The following is a 23,365-nucleotide window of genomic DNA, read 5'->3' as shown; positions in this document are numbered from 1 at the left end:
GGTCCCTGCTGAGGCGCGGAGCCGCCTCGCCGCCCGAGCGCCAGGCCGAGATCCTGGGATTCCGGGCACAGAAGCCGGAGACACGGGGAAAGCTGGAGCCGCCGGTCGGCACAGTCTGCGGAGACTGAACCCTCAGCGCGCCGCGGCCGGGAGTGCGGGAGTCTGGACCGGATACCACTCTCCGGGGATGCTCCGGGGCTCCATCTGCCCGGCCGGCCGTGTGGGCACGTGCTGACCGCCCGCTCCCCATTCCGGGCCGAGGCACCGCGCAGTGGGTATCCATGGGTTTCGGGGCAGCGACCGAACGACTGGGCGGACTCTGGTTGAGAGTTCACACTCCCAAGTCCAGACACTCGGATCTGGGTACTGGGAACACGTGGAAGCATAGGAGAGCGAATCCCTACCTTCGGGTCGTGCCCCTCGCGCTCTGGGAGGAGAGCGGCTCTTACGTGGGGCAAGGGCAGTGTGTGTCCCCCCTGGGACCTCTCCAGCCCGGGCGCACGGAGCCGAGAGACGCGGCAAGCCGGAAAGCTTGCGCCGTGGCGGGTTCCACCTTGCCAGGTGGCCGGGCTCCGCCGCAAGCAAGTGCTGGTGTCGCGTGGACAGTCGGTGTGAAAGAGACACCCAGCTCGGTCCACACACACCCCACGCGCGCACACACTGGCGCTCCCTGCCACCTCTCCCCGGGTCCCCAGCATACACGCCCTCAATCTCACACTCACGCCGTACTCCCCGCTCCGTCCTCACCCCCAAGCTGAGCTCACCTTGCCACACTCACCCCATGCCCACCCTCGCCGGCACACGCGCTCACACCCGCGTCGGCACACTCCGCCACCTCCAGGCACACCCTAGGATTCCTCCACTCGCCCGGGGAGACGCACCAGGCTCTGCCTCGTCTCCCCGCCCCCCACCCCCAGCTCACGCGCGCGCCCCTCTACGCGCACACACACACACACACACTCTCACACGCCCTCGCGCAGGGAGTCACTCCCCCTCGCACGCCCTCGCCCTGGGCACCCTCCCGCGGCGAGCCTCCGGGTCCTCCTCATCTCTCCCTCCGCTGCCTGGCGGCCCCGCGCTCCCGGACCAGGCCTGGAGCCGCTCGGCCGGCCGGGATCCGTAGGGAGCCGAAGGCGCAGCCTCGCCGCCTCCCCCGGACTCTCCTCTGCGCCCCGCCCGCGTCGCGCCCCCACTGACCCCCCCCCCGCCCCCCCCCCGCTTCGGGAGAGGGACCTCGCCGGGCAGCCTGTGGCCCGCTGGGCTCCGCTCCGCGCGGCGCCGGCAGCGGCGGGGGCAGGGAGCGAGCGAGGGAGCCCGCGAGCCCGCGAGCCCGCGAGCGGAGCGGCGAGGCGGGGAGAGGACGCGGTGCCGAGCCGGGGCTGGAGCGGCGGCGGCGGCGGCGGCGGCGGGGGAAGGAGGGCCCCACGGACAGACAGACGCACAAACGGACCGAGCGAGGGAGGGAGCGAGCGAGACTTCGCCGGCGAGGAGGAGCCGCTCGAGCGGCGGTGGCTGGGCGCTTCCCCGCGCTGCTGGGCGCTCGGCGCCTCCGCGGCCCCCGGCTCCCGGCCGCAGCTTCCTAGCGCGCGCGGGGCGCGGGGCGCGGGGCCCGGGGCTTGCTTCGCTGAAGGTAAGAGGGACGCGACCGAGCCTTCTGGAGCCAGGAAGTGCGAGGAGTGCTGCTCCCACGCCTGTTGCTCCAGCTGCCCACGCGGCACCCTCCCACTCCCGCGCCCGGGTGGGTGGGCGCTGGGGCGCCGGAAGGATTGGGGGTGGGGCCGGCGCCGTGGGGGAGCAGGGGGAGCAGGCAGCCGGCCCGGGGGCGTCGGTTCCCTCGGGCTGTGGAGCCACCTCCGGGCAGCAAAGCGCTGTGAGGTTTAGGGGTGGGAGTGTGAACCTCTGCCCTCTTTCCATTGGCCTGCCTTTCCCCGGGGGTGCCAGAGGCAGCGCCCCGGGATCCGGCGGCAGGTGGCGACGGCTTGCTCAGTCGCCCCGCTCTTTGTGAGGGGAGAAGAGAAATGGTTGAGGGTGGAAGCAGGTTTGGGGCGCTTCGCAAAGTTCTCCAGCCCGGCAAGTCGGCGGTGGGCTGGGGGCCCACACCTCTGGTCCTGCCCGACGCTGCTCCCACCCAGAGACCTCTGGGAAAGGTCTCTAAGTGACACCGGGGCCAATGCGGCCCAGGGGAGGGGGTTCGAAAGACTCCCTTTGCAAGATGTGTACATCGGGCATGGGACGCGGAAGGGACTGGCCAGAGAAGTTACCTGAAATCAACTAAATTCCTGCGCTTGCTTATTGTTGACATTTGAATGAAATCCAAGATGTTCTGCTTTTCTCCCGGGCAGCCCTGACATGTCAGCAACAGGCTGAGGTTCCGGCCCTGGAATCTTATAGCGAAGAGAAAGCTCCGTTGTATATCTTAAGAGAGGATGTCTGAACTTTCTCGTGATCCTAGGCACGATGCGATCTGTTTGTAAGACCGGGCACGGGTTGCTATGTGATGCATGTTGGTGTTTTGCATGAACGTATGTGATGGTTAAATTTACACCTTATTTACCATTACTTCAAAGAAATTTGGATATTTAATGTCTGTAGAAAGGGGGCCTGGGCATGTATGAATTCAATGCAAAGCATGTGTACATTTCCTTATGTGGACATGTTGGCGCACCAGAATTGATGTGTTTGTTTTTCCTTGTTGCTACTTGAATGCAACAAAATGCAAGTACACAAGGGACCTCCAGAGGAAGAAAGATTAGTAGCTTGTTCCCTTTTGCTGTTGAGGAGGATTGAGAAAAAGAGAGTTCAGGAAATTGCCCTGGCCAACCTAGAAGTAGCACTGGGAGAAGAGGATCTGTATGTGCGTGGCCTAAGCCTGTACCCCAAGGATCCCCAGCTTAGCACCCTGTCAATTTTATGCCTGTCTACCCAAACCCTCTGGGCACAGGAGAAGGCCCTGTTGACTGTCAGGTCCCTCCCCTCCCCCCAGACTGGCCCCATTCTGGGCTAAGCGATTTGATGTGAAATTATGGAAAGTAAAAGTTTCTGGAGACTCTGCACACCCAGCACTCTGCGGAGATCATCAAAGGGCAGACCTTGGTGACCTGACGTTTGTTGCTGCCTTGTGCCTGTGCTCAGGTTAGGTGTCAATCCCCAGGATGGGCTGTCTGGTCACTTTGCCCACTTTTGGCCCTCTATCTCCCAAACAGAAGCTGCTTCACGGCGCTGAGTTTTTCCAGTGGGAAAATGTATTTCCCTTTTCAGGGATGTTTCGCCTTTGTCATTTCAGCACTCACCTGTTTTAAATGTCTCTTCCCTAGCTTCCCCCCACCCCCATCTTTCCCACTGTCAAACTCTTCTGCCAAAAACAAAAATAGCTTCAGATTTTTCATTTGTAAGGCGTCCACGTCCTAGTAAAACCTTGGCATTTGAGGCATGTGCCGTGCCATTGGCTGGAAATGGGGCCGCACTGTTGTGCCTGTTGCAGGAATTCATACCCAGGTCGGCTCCAGGAGGTGTTGGTGCCTGGGGCAGGGGGGTGGTGGGGGTGCTGTGGTGAGAGCCCCGGTGAAGCTCTGCCTGAGCCAGGTCATGCCTGCTGGGCTGTGTGGAGGGTGCGATGGTGTGGTCTTGGACATGGAACCCGGGGAGACACCCTTCCTCTCCTTCCAAACCCAGACACACACACACACGTGCACACACACACACAGGCACACAGAAAGAAGCAGTGGGGTAATTGCTCCTTTTGGTACCTTTTACCAGGGTAACAGGGCTTGAGCTTCTGGAGTCAGTCTGGCTCTTGCTTGGCCTTCTTTGGGAAGATTTGTCCTGGATTAATGCATAGGATGGAGGATTGGCCTTGGGACCAGAGGCTTTTATGATAGATAGAGTTATTGTTTTTTCTTCCTCATCTCTCAGTTAGTCATCTGAAAGCTGTCTGTAAAATACCCATGGCCCTTGGAGAAGGGGAGATTGGTGTGGCGTGGAGAGGGGAGGTGGTGGGGCTCAGCTTGGCAGGGACAGGTACCGGGATGGAGGCGTGGGAGTGAGGGTGGAGCAGCAGTGGGAGAGTGGAAGGGAAGGGCATTGTCCTTGCAGGGTGCAGAGCTGCATGTCTGGCCCAAGCAGGAGGCTTCAGCGTCCTCCTGACTCAGTAGTCTCTTACTCTTTGCCACTTGTGCCCCCTCAAGGTCCTGCCTCTCTGAGCTCTATTCTGGGGTAAAGCAGTGATGTTGAGGTTCAGAGGTCCAGGGCCCAGGGTCTGGGAGCCTGGCCCCCTTTACCCTCCCGGGGGGTGACCTGGGGTTCTGTGGGTGAACCCAGCCTGAGATTGTCTTAAGTTCTGAGTGGTGCAGGTTGTGTTCCCTGTTCTGGGTACAAGTCTCATCAGGAACTCCCAGAATTCTCTTTGCTAAGAGGAGGCTCAGGCTACCTCAGTCCCCACAGCAACAAACCCGGATGCTCTGCTTCGTGCTTTGCTTGGGTGACTGTCATGAAGAGGTCTCAGTGAGACGTGAGCCTTGATGTCCTGGATCAAGTAGAATCAAGGATTATTTGAGCTGAAGGACTCCTCACTGTCTCGTCCAATTCTCTCATTTTACAGATGAGGATTCTGAGGCCCAGAGAGTAATGGTGGCTTGCTTTCACAAATTCAGGAGAGGATTGAAACTGGAATGCAGGGCCTCCTGACTCCGTGCTCTTTGCTGCCTGGGGATGGGGCGAGGGGAGTCTGCATCCTGCTCTCTTCTGTGCGGAACATCAATATTTGGCTACACCTAGGTCAGGAAAGCTCTTTGGCAGTGAGCTGATCAATGGTCCATTGGAAAAGCATCAACTCCTATGTATATGGACTTTAGCCACTTTGAAGGAAGCTTTCTGAGTCTCAGCTCCTTATCCAAAACTTGTGGGCAGAAATGTCCACGTCATGAGACTTTTGTAGGGATAAATTAAGTGTTGCTGTAAAAGTACCTAAAACAATGCCCAGAGCGTTGTCAGTAAAAGTTCACTAAAGCTGAATTGGGAATTATCTGTGACCGATGTTTAAATTGTGGGCTTGCTTCCCAAACTTACCTTGCTCCTTGTGTGCCGAGGGGCTGCAAATTCTAGTAAGCCGAAGGAAGTCTAGGAAGTTATAAAGGTACATATCTTGAGGAAAGATACAAAATACACAGGATATTCCCAGATCTTCTCCCAGCGGCATGTGGATTACCCACCACCATGGGTGAACCATCCCCTGTTCTCTCCTCGGTTCCTGTAATCAAGAGCTCATCAGGCCTGTGCTTTTTTTCTGTTCTCTGAGTGGTGACATTTATATGGAATGCCATTGCTATTCCTTTTGTCTTCTGTGGCATCTGATTCAACTCCCTGTGTGAGGGAGCAGAGGGACCTGTGAATATTCTCCTTAGAATGGAGATGAGGAAACTGAGGCAGAGACAGGCTCCCTCAGAAAACTCAACTGAGAGCACGGTGCATCGGAGGCACTTCAATTGGCTTCTTTCGATCCAGAGCTGTCTTTAGAGTTTACTGTCTGTGTGGAGAGAATGCCCACTCTTGAAAACTCCTGAAATTCATTAGCGAGGCAGGGAGTGAAGCCGATGGGGTATGAATGGTGTCTATAAAATCAGGGCTCCCAGTTTAAGCACCTACTGATGCAAGGCACTCTGCTCCCTCCTGGGTTGTTATATAAAAATTGAGGTGTCATGTCCTCTGCTCTTAAGGAGCTTAGTGTGGGATGGGGAACACAGAACTGTACCCCTGAACTCCATATTGAGACTGCCTGGGTTGAAGTCTCTCTGCCTACTTATTACATCCTTTAGCTAGTTATTACAACTCCTCATGCTTCATCTTCCTTGTCTGCAAAACGGGAACCACAGTGGTGTCTAGCCCCTGGGGTTGTCGATGGGGTCAGTTGAGATGGTCCATGTAAGCAGGTGGTGCTGTGCCTGGCACACGGTCAGCCCTCAGTAATCATCAGCTGCTCTTCTTGTATTTGCAGGAAGGCCTTGAGAAGTAGTGCAGCCCAGTGCTGCAGGGCATATGGTGTGGGGTCAGACTGTCTGGGGTGGGATCCCTGTTTCACCCCTTTCTGGCTGGCAGAATGCTGAATTTCAGACTTCTTCCTTGGGTTGCTGTGAAGGTTACGTGAGATGATCCACGGAGACAGTGAGTGCTGTGGCTGGCACAGAGTAAATGCTCAGTTATTGTTTGCCATGGTTATTAGTAAGACATGTAGGAACTGTCTGTGATCCAGGCTAGAGGGTGACGGGTGCTAGAGAAGAGGGGCACACAATGTGCTGAGAGCCCAAAGAAGGGGAGAATTCCATAGTGGGGAGAAGGGGGCATCACAGAGAGGGTGAGGAACAGTGGCGCTCTTACAGGAGGATATTCCCAGCAGAGGGAAGAGTACTCAGAGACAACCCCCACAAGGTCTGTGCAGGGGCCCGTCTGTGGTCTGTCGCTGGGGGCTTGGATGGGTGCATGGGACATCTGGCTGCAGGGGTAAGCCGGGATCCATTTGTGCAAATGCTGAAATGCCAGGCCAAAGAGTTTGGACTTGACTTTGTAGGCTGTGGGGTAAAGCAGTCAGAACCATGCTTTAGGGCGATTACTCTGAGCAGAAAGGGTTTCTGGGGAATAGGAGAAACAGGGCTGGGGAGTGGGATGAAAGACAAGCAGACCAGTGGGAAGGAGGCCTGAGGGATTTCGCGCCTTGATGAGGCAATTGTCTCATTATTTGGCAACTCTTTGGGTGAAGCAGTGAGGAAGATGGCCAAAGGGACAGGCCTGAGGTTAGGGATGCATGAGCAAAAGGAGAAGAGCAGCTTTTTGCAAGGAGGTAGATTCAGTTTAAATCTGTCCAGTTTCAGAGGCATCCAAGTGGGAAGGTCCAGGGATGGCTCAGGAATGAGAGGAGGTAGGGATCTGAACAGCCTAGAAGAGCTGGGAGTCAGGAGAAGGAAGCAGGTTTATGGGGAAAGACGAAGATCAAATCCCATTACAAGACTCACCTCTGCCTCATTTATTTAAACATAGAGTCAAATCCACTGAATTCCGGAGGATCCAAATAATCCAGAGGTAGGACTGGTTCTGGGTGGTCCATTTAGGATTGGTGCAAATGAGTGTGTCAACCCCAAACAATTTCCCGTTGCTGTTACGTATGTTTCTGTGTCACCACATGTCTTCCCACAGATGGTATACATTTGGGGATTCAGAGTCATTTCACTATCATCTTTAAAAAGCCAGATTTGGGGAGGTAAATCTGTTTCCCAGAGCCAAAAATAATTCTCTGTGTCACTGTTCTCTCCATCCATGCAGGTGATGGGGAGGTGTGTACATGGCGTGGCTCAGTCGAGGCGTGGTGGGCGGAGGGACACGGTGGCCCAGCTCTGGAGGAACCTCCAAGGGTGGAGCGGGGCCAGGTGAAAGGGGCTGGCATGAGAAAGAGTATTGTTATGCAACCCGAGGGAGCTATGGATGGTGGGCAGATGGAGACGCGAGGCAAGGAATCTGGAGACGGCAGTGAGCGTGGATCAACTTCCTCTGGGAGGGAGAGGGACAATGCACAGAAGGCAGGTGAATCCGAGACTCCCTATACAGTGTGGGGAAGGTACACTGCCTAGCCTCACAACCTCTCCCATATCTTTCTATCAGAGATGTCATCTTTCTATCTGAGGGCCCTGATGGGACACTAGGTTGCCAGATGTCCCAGAGAGTAGCACTCCACCAGGACAGCCTTTGCCATGGGACTTGAGGGTAGAACTCCACTAAGCCCTCGGCCTACTGTGGTCACCTGCCATCTCAGAGAATTTTTGCAAACATGTGTAGCCCCAGCTTCTTCCTCACCAGTGAGGAGTCGAAGGAATGTGTTTACGTGATCTCCCTCATCCACACCCCATTCCTGATTACCCTGGTGGGTGAAGAGCGAAATAAAAATTAGCATGTTTATCCCACTTTTAAATTCATTTAATGAGAACTCATTTGCCCTCTCCCAATTTAAATTCGTAATAACGCCATAACCTTTCAGAGCTGATTATTGCCCGCGTCTCCCCAGATCTTCCCGCTAAAGAGGCTTTCCCTCCAAATGCCCCTGAGCCTTCTTGGAACTTGACAATTTGTCAGGCAGTCAGCAACATCTGGTGATCCCGCACTGTTGCACTGCCTGGTGCTGAGTGCCCTCCCTACCAGGAGAGGCAAAAGAATCAAGTCCCTTCTCTTTGGTGATGACTTCAGTTTAATTAATTTGCCTTCAGGACTTTTCCTGTTTCACTCACCAATGACCCTTCCCTATGTCCCACTTCCTACCTGGGAGTCTATCATGGACTCACCCAGCTCTCTGCTCTCTCCTCTTGTCCCCCAGGGGTCGCTGAACTAACTCCAAGCTGGTGTGCAAAGTATCTGAGCAGTGGCCGGCCCGAGAGCTGGAGTCACCATGGCGGCGGGAGTTGCAGCCTGGCTGCCTTTTGCACGGGCTGCGGCCATTGGTTGGATGCCGGTGGCCAACTGCCCCATGCCCCTTGCCCCCGCGGACAAGAACAAGCGGCAGGATGAACTGATCGTCCTCAACGTGAGCGGGCGGAGGTTCCAGACCTGGCGGACCACACTGGAGCGCTACCCCGACACGCTGCTGGGCAGCACGGAGAAGGAGTTCTTCTTCAACGAGGACACCAAGGAGTACTTCTTTGACCGGGACCCAGAAGTGTTCCGCTGTGTCCTCAACTTCTACCGCACAGGAAAGCTGCACTACCCGCGCTACGAGTGCATCTCCGCCTACGACGACGAGCTGGCTTTCTACGGCATCCTCCCCGAGATCATCGGAGACTGCTGTTATGAGGAGTACAAGGACCGTAAGAGGGAGAATGCCGAGCGGCTCATGGACGACAACGACTCGGAGAACAACCAGGAGTCCATGCCCTCGCTCAGCTTCCGCCAGACCATGTGGCGGGCCTTCGAGAACCCGCACACCAGCACCCTGGCCTTGGTCTTCTACTACGTGACTGGCTTCTTCATCGCCGTCTCGGTCATCACCAACGTGGTGGAGACGGTGCCGTGCGGCACGGTGCCTGGGAGCAAGGAGCTGCCGTGCGGCGAGCGCTACTCGGTGGCCTTCTTTTGCCTGGACACTGCCTGCGTGATGATCTTCACCGTGGAGTATCTGCTCCGGCTCTTCGCGGCGCCTAGCCGTTACCGCTTCATCCGCAGCGTGATGAGCATCATCGACGTGGTGGCCATCATGCCCTATTACATTGGCCTGGTCATGACCAACAACGAGGACGTGTCCGGTGCCTTTGTCACGCTCCGGGTCTTCCGCGTTTTCAGGATCTTCAAGTTCTCCCGCCACTCCCAGGGCTTGCGGATCCTGGGCTACACACTCAAGAGCTGTGCCTCTGAACTCGGCTTTCTCCTCTTCTCCCTCACCATGGCCATCATCATCTTTGCCACTGTGATGTTTTATGCGGAGAAGGGCTCCTCTGCCAGCAAGTTCACGAGCATCCCTGCTTCTTTTTGGTACACCATTGTCACCATGACCACATTGGGGTAAGTCCATGCTGGTGGCCTGGAGAAGGGCGGAGGCTGGATCAGAGGGCGAAGCCCTGGATGGTATCAGGATTGGGCAGAGGGGGATGGAGTCACTTACCTGGGCTGTGGGAGCAAGGGAAGTTGCCTCATCGGAAGAGGAAGGTGCATGAGTGATTACTTTGGGAGTAGAGGCTTGCTCTGCATTGAGCTTTCTTTTTGGAGAGGGCCGTGTATTTTATGAAACATGGAAACTTGTCACCGTTTCTTTTTTCAGCCATGCATTCTGTGTATGTGTGTGTGGGGGTGAGTGGTGATTGCTGCATTTTTATATGTATCTGTGCATATAAGGGCTGCCACAGGGAGATAAACAGGGCAGCAGGCGGGGAGGAAGACAGCTATAAGTTGGGTGAGCGTTGTAAGGAGGGTACAGATTTCCATTAACAGAAGACACTGCGAACACTCTTTTTGGATCCATCTTCATCTCTTCTTTGTAGTATATTTGCAGGCTGTTTTCTCTTTTGCCTCCCTTTTCTTTTCTGCTGCCGCAGATGCTCAAGGGCTCAGTAGCTCTGAGCAGACTTTCTCTAAGTGACTCAACTTGGGTTTTCTGCAAAGCAGGGCACCCGATTTGTTTTCTCTCGCTCAAGGAGGAGCAGCCTTGCTTTCTCAGCCCAACTCTGTGATTAAATGGCCCGACCTACCTGGACGATTGTGAGATGGTCTGAATGGGTCATGTGGTCAGACACAGAAGCAGCAATGTCATCAGAGGGAGGGAGAGGCGCGCGGCGAGGTTATGGCTGACTCCGTCTCTTCCATCTCCCTGAGGTCCCCTCTCCAACTGAGGTCACAGAAGTGAATTTATGGTGCTGGGATGTGAAGCTTTCCATCAGAGGAAGGGGGCTCAGGAAGGAGATTACAATCTTCACCCTAACAGGATTAGAGCCGAGGGAGGCAGCCTCTTGGAGACATGTATTTCTTAGGGGCTTCTGCTTCAGCTGTTGGGAGTCATTGAAGCTAATGCAAAATCCCTTCACAATTCATATGCTGGGTCTATATTTGTTTAGGCCAGGAAGCGTTATATTGCTGATGGAGAATTCATGAAGCTTTTTATTTGGTCTTTGCCAATTCGGTTGGTGGCATCCTGGTGAGTCGATTTTTTTTCCTAGCCGAAACCCTGTGGCGCTGGTTTCAGTTCTTCCATAGTGCTGCGTGTGCTTATTGGGAATGACTGAGCAAGTGAGGGGACCTTTAAAAATGATTACATTTGTCTTTCTGCCACACTGGAGGGAGGAGCAAGGGGTGTCCTTGTCCATTTGTGAAGGCCACGTTTGATGGGGGCATTCCCTTTACCTCTTGTCTGTCTGACGGAGGCCATCCTGCCCCTTCCTCCCATTCAACACACACACACACACACACTTGCATGCGCACTTCTTCAAATACCGCTCCCACTCAGAATAGGTAAGAATATCTGGTCATCTGACCTTGTCCTCTTGGCTCAGATGTCAGACGTGAGCTTTTGGGCACAGTGGGATATTTAGGGATCAAATGGGCTGGAGAGCTGGCCACCATGTCAGGAGAAGGAGGCACACTGCCCCTTCCAGGCCAACCCTGGCCATCCATTCACTTTCCTGAAGGAGCCACACCCATGTCCAGGACCTCCCTGAACACACTTCTGACATGGCTTTGACTGTCCAGTACCCTCAGGTGCCCCTTGATGAGACTCATGACATCCAAGTGGTGCCTCAGGACTGCCATGGGGAAGAACGTGGGCAAATGGATGGGTGTCGGAGTTAAAATGGGATTATTTCAGAGAAGATCAATGGAGGCTTCAGTGGCCACTTGCCCATTGCTTTTTATTATTAGTATAGCAGCATATGTGTGTCTGCTATGTGTCAGCAGTGTGCTCAGCACTTTGCAAATATTATCTCTTTAAGTCTTCACAACAGCCCTGCAAGGTAGGAAAAATGCTGTACAACTTGGAAGATACAGAACGCAAAGCTCAGAGAGGTTAAGTAATTTCTGTAGTCACATAGCTGATAAGGGGCAGAGCTGATTTTCAAATCCAGTCTAGCTGTCTTCAGTGCCCTTTCTCTTTTCACCACCCCTCTGCTTGGCCCCATACCAGCTGGGCCCATAGGTAGAAATCAGACCTTCAGAGTTATTCCTTTTTTATTATATGCTTGGGGTGTCATAGTCTATTCTAGTCATGTTGCTATTCAAGAAAGCATCAGTGCCGTGAGTCCTACATGTCAGGCTCTGTACTAGGCACACAGGGATTTTTATATATAAAACATTTCCTTCTGCCCACTTTACGTACTGTCTTCAAAATTCATGGCTGCTCTCATAGCAAAATCCAGTGTTTTAGTGTGGCTGGAAAGACCACTGATGTCCTTTAACTCTCGCCCCGTAGAACAAGGGGCGAGTCCAGGATCAAGGGATGGACAGTCTTGGCCTCACATTTACTTTCTTGAAGGGGAGCAAGAGGACTCTGCTGGAGGAGGAAGGCAGAGAGGAAGGGAAGGATGGGAGAAGCAGGCTCCCCTGGCTGTGGGCCCTGTGGGCTCCTCGCCCTGCCGTTCCCCATGCATCAAAATATCTGGCCTCTGGGAGGAGAAACTAATGGGCAAGAAAGGAAGCCTTTAGAAGAGTCTTCCTTAATCTCAGATAAGTAACAGGAAAGCAGGCTTTTTCTTCCCTTCTACCCTGGCTGGTGTAATTCCATGCTGGATCAGGTAACTGACTTTGACCTGAGTTAGCAGTTGGAACCATCACAAGGCTCATTGCTTGGCTATGCCTAACAGGTGCTTGGCAAAGCACTTTTTAATGGATGAGTCAACGTGAATGGGGCGCCTTTTCCATTTACTTCCTCTGATACTGTTCTCAATCCCTTCCACACCTCCCTGTCCTCCCTCTAGGGTGGACCCAAGATTTGTGCTCTGCCCCAGCCCTGGCCCCTGAGAGAGATGAGAGCAGCTTCCATGTGGTGTCTGGTCCATCCTCTGGGATGCTCTGCAGCATTGTTGGGGTCTTCTTGCCCTCATTTGAGGTCTTACCAATTCAACTTTGGAAACCTTTTCTTTTCCCCTGGCTGGTTTCTTTCCTGAGAACATTCACCGGCTAGTTGTGGGCTTGTTAACCATTCCAGAAAGCCTATCTTTTTCTTACTCTTCACTAGCATTTGAGCCCCAAGTAGCCATGGAATACCAAAGCCAATATTCTGTCATGTTCCACGTTCTGTCCGGCTGCTTCCAACAGCTCCCAGCAGACCCTCGGCTCTTCCTGTCTCTAGATCCTCCCTGCCCTAATCCTTCCCTGAGTTCCTATTTCAGTCTGGAGAGACTGTCTTCAGCTCCTTTGCAGAGCAGGGCTAACCAACAGGCCGAACGCTGCTGTACTGAGTGAAAGAGTTCGCTCTCCCGGCCTCTGGTTGCCATCTCTGTCTGCTTTCCCAGGACTTGCTGACGAGTTTCTCAGGTGTCCTCCAGGGAGGGATCTCCTGGAGCCAATTATTCCCGTTTATTTAATATCTCAAAATACCTTAAGCACACAGAACAATAACAGCCCAACTGCCACCAAGGCTTGAGGATGGCTTTCCTTTGCAGCCTCCTGTGCTGGCGGGGGAGACCCCTGTGCCCAGCCCAGGTTTCCCTTATGCCCCCTTGACAGTTGAGCTCCCAAACGCACCATTAAAGGATTAATTTCTGTGTTCATAATTGATGCTATAAATAAAATAGATCCTCAATTATCCCGGTTAACAGAGGGAAGGGATAACACAGGACTCCCAATATTAAATAAGACCAACGTATCTAGTTTGGGAATGTATTGTGTGTTGTAGACTTTTTCAAAGCAGAGTTTTCTTCTTAATTTTGCTTAACTTTGCTTGGCATCACCCTTAGCCTAGAGTGCCGGAGCCAGTCTGTGGGTGAAGCTCGGCTAGGGTGTAGGGAAGAGGGGAGCACGTGGGAGGAAAGCCTTGTGAGCCAGCATCCACGAGGGCCCTGGAGGGCAGCTCCGGCTGATTGGACTGAGGCTCTCTTGGTATCTTAAGGAGGGGGCCTAGGGCTTGGGCAGGGCACGGAGTAGCATTACTTCTGGTGAGACAGCCCGCTGCTGCCTGGTTGGCTTGGTTGTATAATTGAGACTGGCAGCCTATCTGTCACCCCATGCCCTGAGATGAGAGAGCTTTTGACAGTGTCCAAAAATCACTTTAATGAAAACAGAATTGATTTTTACTTCTTCCAAGCACGAAGCAGCCTCCAGGTGATTTGCATTTCCCTTTAAAACGTAATCCTGGAAGGGGTCTGCCTGAGGTTTTCAGAGACCGGGACCTTGGCCTGGGAGATCAATACCGGCACACCACGGAGTGGGGTACTTGGTCAGGCTACCCCTAGTGCCAGAGGTGGAACCAATCTGAGATCTGGTTTTATTAACCCTTCAATTCCCAAAATTCTGGCTGCACCTTTGTCCACTGCCTCTGGGGCCCACCAGCTCTCCACCGACTCTCAAGCGCCTTGGCCTGGGACCCTGGCCACCATGCCCACCTGGATGGTGGTGGGAAACTGCCCAGGGGGATCTGATGACAGTGCACTCACTGGGAATGAATGACCCCAAGGTCTTTTCTTGGTTTGACATTTCTTAACCAACAATTCTCTGGAGCTAGAATTCTTAAAAGAAGGTACAGACCCACATCCCAACAAGGAATCTTTCATTCATTCAACATTGATTGAATATCTGCTATGCGTCATGCAGCATGGTAGGCTCTGAGAAGACACAGGCACTGTAATTGCACATCAGCCCAATGTAAGGTACAGACAAAATGAATTGAATGAGACCCAGTTTTCTTCTTTTGAAACAAAATGAGAGACGAGGAAGAGCAGTAGACCAAGGGTCAGGAAAGAGGCCTGTTCTCATGTTCTTCCTGGCGCTCCAGGAGCTGCCCTCACTCTGCTCGGTGTCTGGCTAACTCCATCCTCCTTCAAAGCTCAGCCCTGTACCCTCTCCTCCAGGGGGCCTTCCTGGCCCTCTAGGAGCTAGGTACCCCTGCTCTCACTTCCCTTTGCAGCCCTTCACACCTCTGTCTTGTCAATTGCCACATTTTATTAACTTTATCTGTCTGTGTGTCTTTCCCCCAGGATGTGAGCTCTTCAAGGGCAGATCTCTATTCCAAAGATCATTGTATGATCCGTGTCTAGCCCAGGGCCTGATATCTAGTGGGCCTCAGTAAATATCTGTTCAACTAACACCCCGCTTACCCAGCTTTGGTTTTCTCGGTTGCTGATCATCTCCTGGCCATTGTACAAACCAAGGCAAGTGCCATCAAAATGTTAGCTGTATTTTCGTGTCAGGATCTTTGTGGGCAGGGTGAAGATGGGGAGGCCAGCAGGGCGTTCTCTAGTTCTGATCTCAGCCTTAGCAGGGTTGGGGCTTTCTTGCAAGGGAAGTTGAAACCCTTGTCCTTCACTACTTTTGGCTAGTTGGCCATACTCCCCACTGCAGGCTCTGGGGCCAGGACGGAGCAGAAAGGGAGGCAGAGATAAGCCTCCCTCCCCATGATGTTTCCCTCCATTCAGTTATTTATTCAATAAATATTTATGGGATACCTGATAGGCACTGGGAATAAAGCAGCGAAGAAAAGAGGTACTCACTGATCTTGTGGAGCTTACATTCTGATGGAGAAGACCAGATAGAAGATAGATAAACAAATATATCCTATCAGGCAGCAATTCATGCTACAGAGAAAAATAAAGTGTGCTGTGATAGACAGGGAGTGCTGAGTGTGGAAGGGAGGTGGAGCAAGGGAGAGTTGCAATTTTATATTAGGAGGTCAGGACAGCCCTATCAGATAAGATGATATTTGAGCAGACACCTGGAGGAATGTGGGAAGCTTGGGGGAAGAGCATTCCAGGCAGAGGAACAGCAAATGCGAAGGCTATGAGGCAGGAGGGGGCTTGGTGTGCTATTCTTGGGCCAGAAAGAAGATGCTCATGATTGAGCTGCATGAGCAGGGGGCAAGTAAAGGAGGTAACTGGGAAGCAGCTCATGCAGGACCCTTGGGATCACTGAAAGGACCTGGGCATTTACCTTGTCCTCTGCTTGGAAGGGGAAGCCACTGGAGGGTTTTGAGTAGACCTGACTTATGTTTTAAAAGGATCACTCTGGGTGCTGGGTACAATGAATACATTGTAGGAGAGAGGCCACCATAGTAGGCTAGGTGAAGATGGTAGTGGAACCAAGGATGGTGGCAGTGGATATGGGAGAAGTGAGAGATTCTGCATCTATGTGAAGGTAGAGGCAACAAAAAGCATCTGCTTGTCCTGCTCCCACCATGCCAGCTGAAAGCTTCACCAGCTCCCACAGCGGGGCCCTGGCCTGGAAGACACAGTCCTGAAGACCTTCTCCACCCTGGGAGAAGCATTTCATGAGAAGAGGCCTTCAGGCCCTGCAGGATGGCTCCAAGGTCCAGGGCAGCAGAGACCCCAGCATGGAACAGACAAGCCCCAGAGCCCAAGTGGGAGCATGGACGTTAAGAGTAGGGCTGGGTGGCAGTAAGCAGGAGCATCTGCACCTGGATTGAGGTTTCCTCTGAACCCAGGCAGCGTCTACTGAGCGTCTGCTGAGGGCTGCTCACGGTGCTCGCCACCACGGGGGGACAGTCTTAGCTTAGAAACTGAAACACTGAGGCCACTCTGAAAGTCAGTGCCCATGGTGGCTGCTTAAACAGAGTGGCAGGTGAGCGCTTCAGGGCTGCAGAGGAGGGATAGATTAGTTCACACGGGTGGGATGTGAGCCTTCTGGGAGCTTCGCACCGGGGACGTCCTGGTAGATTGGTCTTCTGATCCAGCAAGAAAATTTTGGAAAGGGATTTCCAGGCTGATGCCCATTTTACAGCTCCCTTCCAGAATCTTTTGAAATCAATCTTAATCTCTCTCTCTGTGTTTGCTTTTGTTTGGAATTCCCTCTTTAAACACACCCATAAACATAAACTGATTCTTCCTGAGGAGCAGCGATTATTCTGCCTGAAAATAGTGTAAATAAAAGGCAGCCTGGCCCTCCCTCTCCTCGGGAGCGGGGCACAGCCCCTCAGTAATTACTGGATTATTTTTTGTTTCTCTCACCCAGGAGGGAGCTCCTGTCCCAGGCCATGCAGGGCTCTTATCCATGAACCTTCATGGCTGGGAGCTCTTCCCTGGCAGGGAGAGGAGCAGAGACTTTTAGCTCTGAGTCCCCTACCGCCCGTCCTCGGGCAGGTGGCCCTGAACACAGCCAGCCCCTTCCAGGAAGCTGACACTCTACTCATATCTCAAGTGTTCATCCTCTGGTGATACCCAAGTCAGTTTTTCTTTTCTGGGGAGTGGGGACCAGGTCTCCCTCTCTCCCAGCAATCTCTTTTGGAAGGAGTGTACAGTAGTGACCTCAAACCAACTTCTAATGGGGACTTGTTTGTGACAAGGAGGAAGGAGTTACCACAGTGCCTTCAAGCACCCAAAGTTCTCAGCCAAAGGGCTCAGCTATTGTGGTCTCCAGATTGAGTCCAGTGCTCCTGCCTCTGTCCAGCCTGCTTTGTTTTTTTGAGGAAGATTAGCCCCGAGCTAACTGTTGCCAATCCCCCTCTTTTTGCTGAGGAAGACTGGCCCTGAGCTAACATCCATGCCCATCTTCCTCTACTTTATATGTGGGACGCCTACCACACACAGCATGGTGTGCCAAGCGATGCCATGTCCACACCTGGGATCCAAACCAGCGAACCCCAGGCCGCTGAAGCGAAACGTGTGAACTTAACCGCTGTGCCACAGGGCCAGTGCCTCCAGCCTGCTTTTGTTAGGCCAGAACCAAGGCCTCTTCTCCCCAGCCCCCACCTCCCTCCACCCAGCTCAATGCAAATAATGGGTGAGTGGGGAGTGGGGTGGGGGAGGGAAGATAACTCAGCCTTTGCTGACCGTGACTGGATGGGGGGAGATTGCATCCAGCTCGTGTAATCATATTCCAGGTGTCAGGACTCAAATGAGTGTCATTAAACTGAATCAGAAAAATCGTTTTAATATAAGTGCCACCTCACACACAAGCTAGTTGATGGAGAGATGGATGAGGCTGGGGCCGCCTCCTTTGTAATGCGATGCTGTAAAATCCCATCACCTTCATTATTTCCCACCCAGCCAACGCATCCTAATACCCATGAGCAGCAGAACAGCTTGAATTTAATATACAGAAAGTCCAATCAAACAATAAATGGATGGAACTATATAAAGAAACCATTTTCTGGGAGGCTGGCTCCATTCTCTGGGATTCAGCTCCCTGACACATGAAATGTGCATCAATTTTCCCCAACTAATGCAGCTGCCGAATCACCACATGTGATATTTGTTTGCTTCAGAAGTGAAAGAGGGAACTTTCCCCCCTACATTATCTGGCTATCAATGCAAAATTGCAAGTCTCATTTTCTTTGATTTGCATCCAGTGGTTCCTGGTGGCACAGCAAGGCACCATCCTGATGCCAACAAGACTGGAAGCACAGCCCTCCTCCATCCTAGGACCTTACCGAGTCCCAGTGGCACTTTGTCATCATCTTTAAACAAAAACCAATTCCAGACACCAGAGTGGGCTGTTAAGAGACTGGGACATCTCTACCCTTGCAGTCATCTGAGAGAATCTGCCAGACCACAGGGCCGTGCTGACACACCCCGAGTGCCTGTGACGTCCTGATTGTCCAACCTTGACTTTGAGGTTGTAGCGAGCACACATTTCATTCTGGACTGGATGCCTCCCACCAGCACAGTCCCCCATCTCTCCTCCCATCCCCGTGACCCAGCTAGTTATTGAGAGACTGTGAACGCAAATGGCAACCTGATCAGCCAAACAGAATTAAACAGGCAAATCAGCTCCTTAAGAATTAGACAATGCATGTCAAAGACTGACAGAAATAGTGTTTTTATGCTTCTGGTGTGGGATTCTCTCCAACACTGTTTCTCCAGTGGCATGGATAACTGAGGGTTAACCATAATTACAGGCTTATAGCTGAAGAGAAGTATCATTAGTTTATTTTTACTTCTTCCTGGTCACGAATACTTAAGCAGAAAAAAAAAAACTAGGAGTATTAAACTAAATGAAATGATATCAAAACCACGGACAGCATAAATCTGGATTCAATTCAACAAATATTGATGAGCACCTGATATTTGTAAGGCACTCTGTCGGGCGGTGTTGGGCTATAGAAATGAGTAAGACCTTGGTCCTGTCCCTCAGAAGTTGATAGTAAAGCAGCGGATTTGAGTATGTTTATGAGCATACAAGAAAGAGTGGGGGCATGTGCTGAGATGATCAGGAAGTGTTTTCACAGAATAAATGCTTAATAAATATTTGCTGAGGAATGCATGATTAACTTCATGGAAAAGGTGACATTTCAGCTAGACCAACAACGGCGGGTAGGATTTTGATTTGCGGAAATGAGAAATCCAAGTAAATTGCAAAAGGGCATTGTGCTTGGGGAGCTTAACTAATATGCTGATTTGCTGGTGTTTGGGGTCTAGGAGGAAAATGGCTAGAGATAAGTGGAAAGAAAAGGTTGTGCTGGAGACACGGAAGGCCTGAAATATTAGGCTAAGGAATTTATTTGGTAGGCGTTAGGGAGCCACTACAGGTGTGCCAGGGATGTACTGATTAGGAAGATTTAATTGGCAGTCGTCTTCCGGAAGAGTGTTAGAGGGGAGCCCTTGGACATGGTGTAGTCAGACAGAAGACTGATCCAGGTAAGAGGGAAAGAAGGCCCGACCTAGGGCAGTCACAGCAAAAAAAGAAGGAAAGGACTAGAGTGGAAAGACATCCAGGAGAAGGAGCTGGAATGATAAGACAGACAGGACGATGAGAGATGTGGAGTCGGCCATTAGGGGAGGAACAGCTTGGCGGGAGGTCAAGGGGAAGGCAGGGACAATGAACTTAGCCTTGGACCTGGGGTGCTTGCAGTTAACCCTGGGTGTCCTTGAGGTGGCCCAGGCAGGTAGGTGGAAGAAGAGAGAAGGGGCTAATGCAGCAGTTTTCAAAATCATGAGCTGAAGGAGGGAAGTGTGCGACATTGCCAAGGAACGCATGAGGGCAAGGAAGAGGAGAGGGCCTCGGGGACACCTCCCGCCCAGGCCCTGTGTCACTGCACCTGCCCCTTTAGGGATGTGGCTGTCCCCTGTGAACAGCTTTGCTGGCACTTCAGTTCAGCCTTTCTTCTTGGCCTGTGCAAGTTCCCTTTCATATTGTGTTTCTGCTGGAGCTAAAAGGTCATATCGGTTTTCTGAGTAAAACAAGGTTTTCTTTTAGTCTCCTACAATGATAATTAAATAAACAGCACTGACCTAGGAAAGCAGAATTGGTTTATGGGCTTTGCCAAAAAATACTACTACTAATAAAAGGATCCTTACCTTGCTGTGTGGAAGGAGATGGGGTCTAAATGGTCACAGACCAACAACGTCTGTGGCTGGCCAAGGGTGGTGCTGACTCAGAGTGGCACAGCCTCCGTGGATGGCACTGTCCTGGTCCTTGCAGGGCCAGATCCCTGAGCAGAGCCTTCAGGGACTGAAGACACTGCTAGTCCCACTCACTCCCCCCTTCTCCTAGAGAGAAATGTCAGATGCACCGCTGCCATCACTGGGAGCCTCCTCTGGCCTGGTGGCTCTCAGAGACTCCTGTCCTGGGCCGTTGGTCAGCAGCTGGGGAAAGTGATGGGTCAATAATTCAGCACACGTGCCTTGAGCTCTGCCTGTGAGCAAGACACAGTCCTAGTTGACGTGAGGAGCTACAAGAGAAGAAGGGGCTGAGGACTAAATCCTGTGAAGCAAGTGTTAGGTTCCTCTTCTACGTATGAGAAGACTGAGGCATTGAGAGCATAGGTAACAAGCTCCCATGCTGTCGGAGCACGACTGGATTCAGATCGAGGTCTTCTGACTTCTTCAGAGTCCACTGCTTCATAGAGAGCCTCTGGCCAGTATCAGAGATGCCGTGTGCACACAGAGCTATGTTTTTAGGTTCAGCAGGCCCAGGGGTACGAATAAGGGCAGGAAAGTATGAGGGGAAGGTGAAGGAGGCAGGAATCAGGGAAGGCTTCTTGGAGGAGGTGGCATTTCAGCTGACCCTTGAAAGATTGTGGGGGAAAAGTTAGATACCTTCATTCATTCATATTATTTATTCAACAAATATTGTGGGTTTCCATGTGCCAGGCAGTGTGCTGTGGGCTGAAGATGTATTCATGCACAGAACAGACAAATTCTCTGGGGCTGACATTTTAGTCGGAGCAGCAGACAATAAACAAATGAATGTATAAAATGAGAAGGAAAGGTTGAACTAACAGCCATGAAGAAAGAGAGAAATCTGGTAAGGGGAGAGAGAGTGAGGTCATCAGCCTGACCCTGGGGAGACATGAGGAGTCACCGTGCATGCGAGAGCCGTGAGAGCTCCTCCCCCAGGAAAGCACCCTCCACAGTCGGTTAGGAGTCGGGGAGAGGCTGGCTCCTGGACAGAAATGACGATTTCATAGCTGTGTTTGAGTTTCTTTCGGGTTTTGTCCAGAAGGCAGAGAAGCAGCTGTTTGCCATTTCTGCTGAAGACTGCATGTGTAGAAATAGGGTCACCCTGACACGTGGGGGACCATGTCCCTCATCATCAACAGCAACAACAACGAAAACAATAATCATAGCTCATATTATCATGCTTTTACAAAGTTCCAGGTAGTGTGCTAAATATAAATTATTTATATGCATTTGCTCATTTGACCCTCCCAATAACCTTCCATTAACCACATAAGAGAGAGATTACTATTATCTATTTGAAAGCTGAGGAAACTGAGGCCTGCTCAGAGCCTGTGCTGGGAAATGGAGACCCTGGGATTCACACCTGCACTGGTCTGACCAGGGTCCGCTCTTCACCCATCACCAACCACCCAGATTTCCATGGGAGAGGCATCTGCGAGATATCTCCTCCCACAGCCTGTGTCTTGGACAGAGAGGGGAAGACACAGCGCCCCCAGTGTCCTGGTGTGCCAGGACTAAAGCCTTTCCGGCCTGTTGGCAAAGGTCATGAGGGCGAAGAGCGAACACAGGATGGCGATGAAGGAAAGATCAGAGTCCCGGGAGCCAAGGCCAGCAGGCACGCAGTATGGGATCCAGGCTCGTCTGGATCAACAGAGATGTGAACACATGCGACAGGCAGGGGGCGAGTTCAGCAACAGGCGAAGCACATATTGGTGAAAGGGAGGGAAGACAAAAAAAGAAGGAGATGGGAAATTTTAGTATAGTATATAGTAGAGTTTGTTCAAAAAAGATTTAAAGAAGAGGGAAAGTTGTAAATATGCATACTATGTAAATATCTTTCAGAATAACTTTTTAAAATCTCATGCCATCTCCCTCTCTGGGAAGATTCTGGTCCCCGGAGGCTTTGTTGCCAGTGTCCTACATCCGGGTGTTGGCGACATCCCTACCCACCCCCACAGTGAGCCTTTGGGCATAACTCAGCCTTTTGACCAGCCCCTCCAAGCACACCAGAGAGATCACAGCTCAGCTCAGCAGAGAGCTGCAAGGCCAGTAAAGGATGGAAGCAGCACTGATGGGGGAGCCAGTCAGAACCCAGTGACAGAGCACAGGATGCCCTGTCCTTCATGTCCCTCAGCTGTAGGCCCCTCACAGTGATTTTCGGTCTTAAGTTCCAGGAGATGGGGCAGGTGGGGGTGGGGGTGAGGAGTCTCCCGGGGAACGTCACCCCTGAGGGGAGTCACAGCGCTGCCTCACCCCTGCCCTCCGTGAGGAATCAGTCACCAGGTGCGGCTCTTTCTTCATGCGTTGTGACCCTCCTCTCCGCTCTTCTGGCTTTTCTGGCGTTGTGGTGTTGGACTCATCCTGCCTTTTTTGTGCCGTTTCTTCCCGAGAGGTGAAGAAGGGCAATTTGCCATATGTGACCCTACATTTGTTTTTGTTTTTCCCTTCTTCCCTGGCCTGTTTTGCTTCTGCCTCCAGAAGCTGCTAGAAATTCTCCTGAGATTTTTGTGGCTGAGGGCTTGTGTCCCGGTCCTCTGAGCCAGAGCCCCCCACCTCTCCCCTCTCTCCACTGCCCAATGGAAGCTTCTCTCTGGGCTGGCAAGAGGGCTTGTGTTGGTTAATAAACAGCCTGCAGTCTGACAGCCATGCTCAGGGTTTGGGCATGGCTTAGAGAGAGAGGACAAAGTGTTATGCCCACCCCTGACCCCCACGCATCGTGTTTGACTTTCTTAATGTTTCCGCCTAAGGTCAGCTTCTCATCTGAGGAGCAGAGGCTGCTGTGTCCCTACCCTGATTTAGGTATTTTATGCCTGAGCTGGCTCAGGCAGGTTGACCAAAACCATCAGCTGGGGTGGGCCCTGTAGGACAATGGAAAAACCACTGGATTAGGAGTCAGGAGATGTGAGTTGTGGGACCAGCCTCGACAGGCTGTGTGACTTTGATCCTCTCTCTGATCCTCAGCATCCTATCCTGGATGATGAGGGTCAGATTTAGTGAGTTCTCAACTCCTACCCAGTCTCACAGGCTATAAGTCTCTCACTCTTCAAAGGAGAACTGATCATTGGCCCGGGAGCCGGGATGATCCATAGCCTGGAGAGCCAGCCCCTGGGTGGTAGGGCACTGGGGACCTTCACGTTTCCATTTCTTTGCTTCCAAAGAGGCAGAAGTTAAAAGAGTCCTTGGCCATAGTGGCCGCAGAAATGCAAATCTGCAGAGAGGTTGGGAGGTTCCGCTTGGACACTCCCCCAGAGGGCTCCCGTGGACCTGATGGTGAGCCCATATGACACGGATCAAGGTCAGCAGCCCTCGACCACACAATCCTGGGTTGGAGAGAGCATGGAATTGTG

At 52.4% G+C, this 23,365-nt stretch overlaps 1 protein-coding gene across 3 annotated transcripts in view; it reads left to right on the top strand.

Annotated features, from left to right (window-relative positions):
* The first annotated feature begins 932 nt into the window (after window positions 1-932).
* KCND3 (potassium voltage-gated channel subfamily D member 3) overlaps window positions 933-23,365 on the top strand; it is a 212,603-nt gene continuing 190,170 nt past the window's right edge. For 2 of the 3 annotated variants that reach the window (XM_044748925.2, XM_044748924.2), the window contains exons 1-2: window positions 933-1,630; window positions 8,351-9,528. In XM_044748925.2, coding sequence (XP_044604860.1) covers window positions 8,423-9,528 — 1,106 coding nt within the window. In that variant the 5' untranslated portion in view covers window positions 933-1,630; window positions 8,351-8,422. Of the gene's footprint in view, window positions 1,631-1,867; window positions 2,471-8,350; window positions 9,529-23,365 lie in introns of those variants that run through there. The other variant, XM_070487042.1, reaches the window with a different exon arrangement.

This window comes from Equus asinus, chromosome 16, assembly GCF_041296235.1.
Source record: "Equus asinus isolate D_3611 breed Donkey chromosome 16, EquAss-T2T_v2, whole genome shotgun sequence".
In the NCBI taxonomy this organism is placed as follows: domain Eukaryota; kingdom Metazoa; phylum Chordata; class Mammalia; order Perissodactyla; family Equidae; genus Equus; species Equus asinus.
The sequence above is the reverse complement of the archived record's forward strand: the minus strand, read 5'-3'. Positions and strand labels throughout refer to the sequence as shown.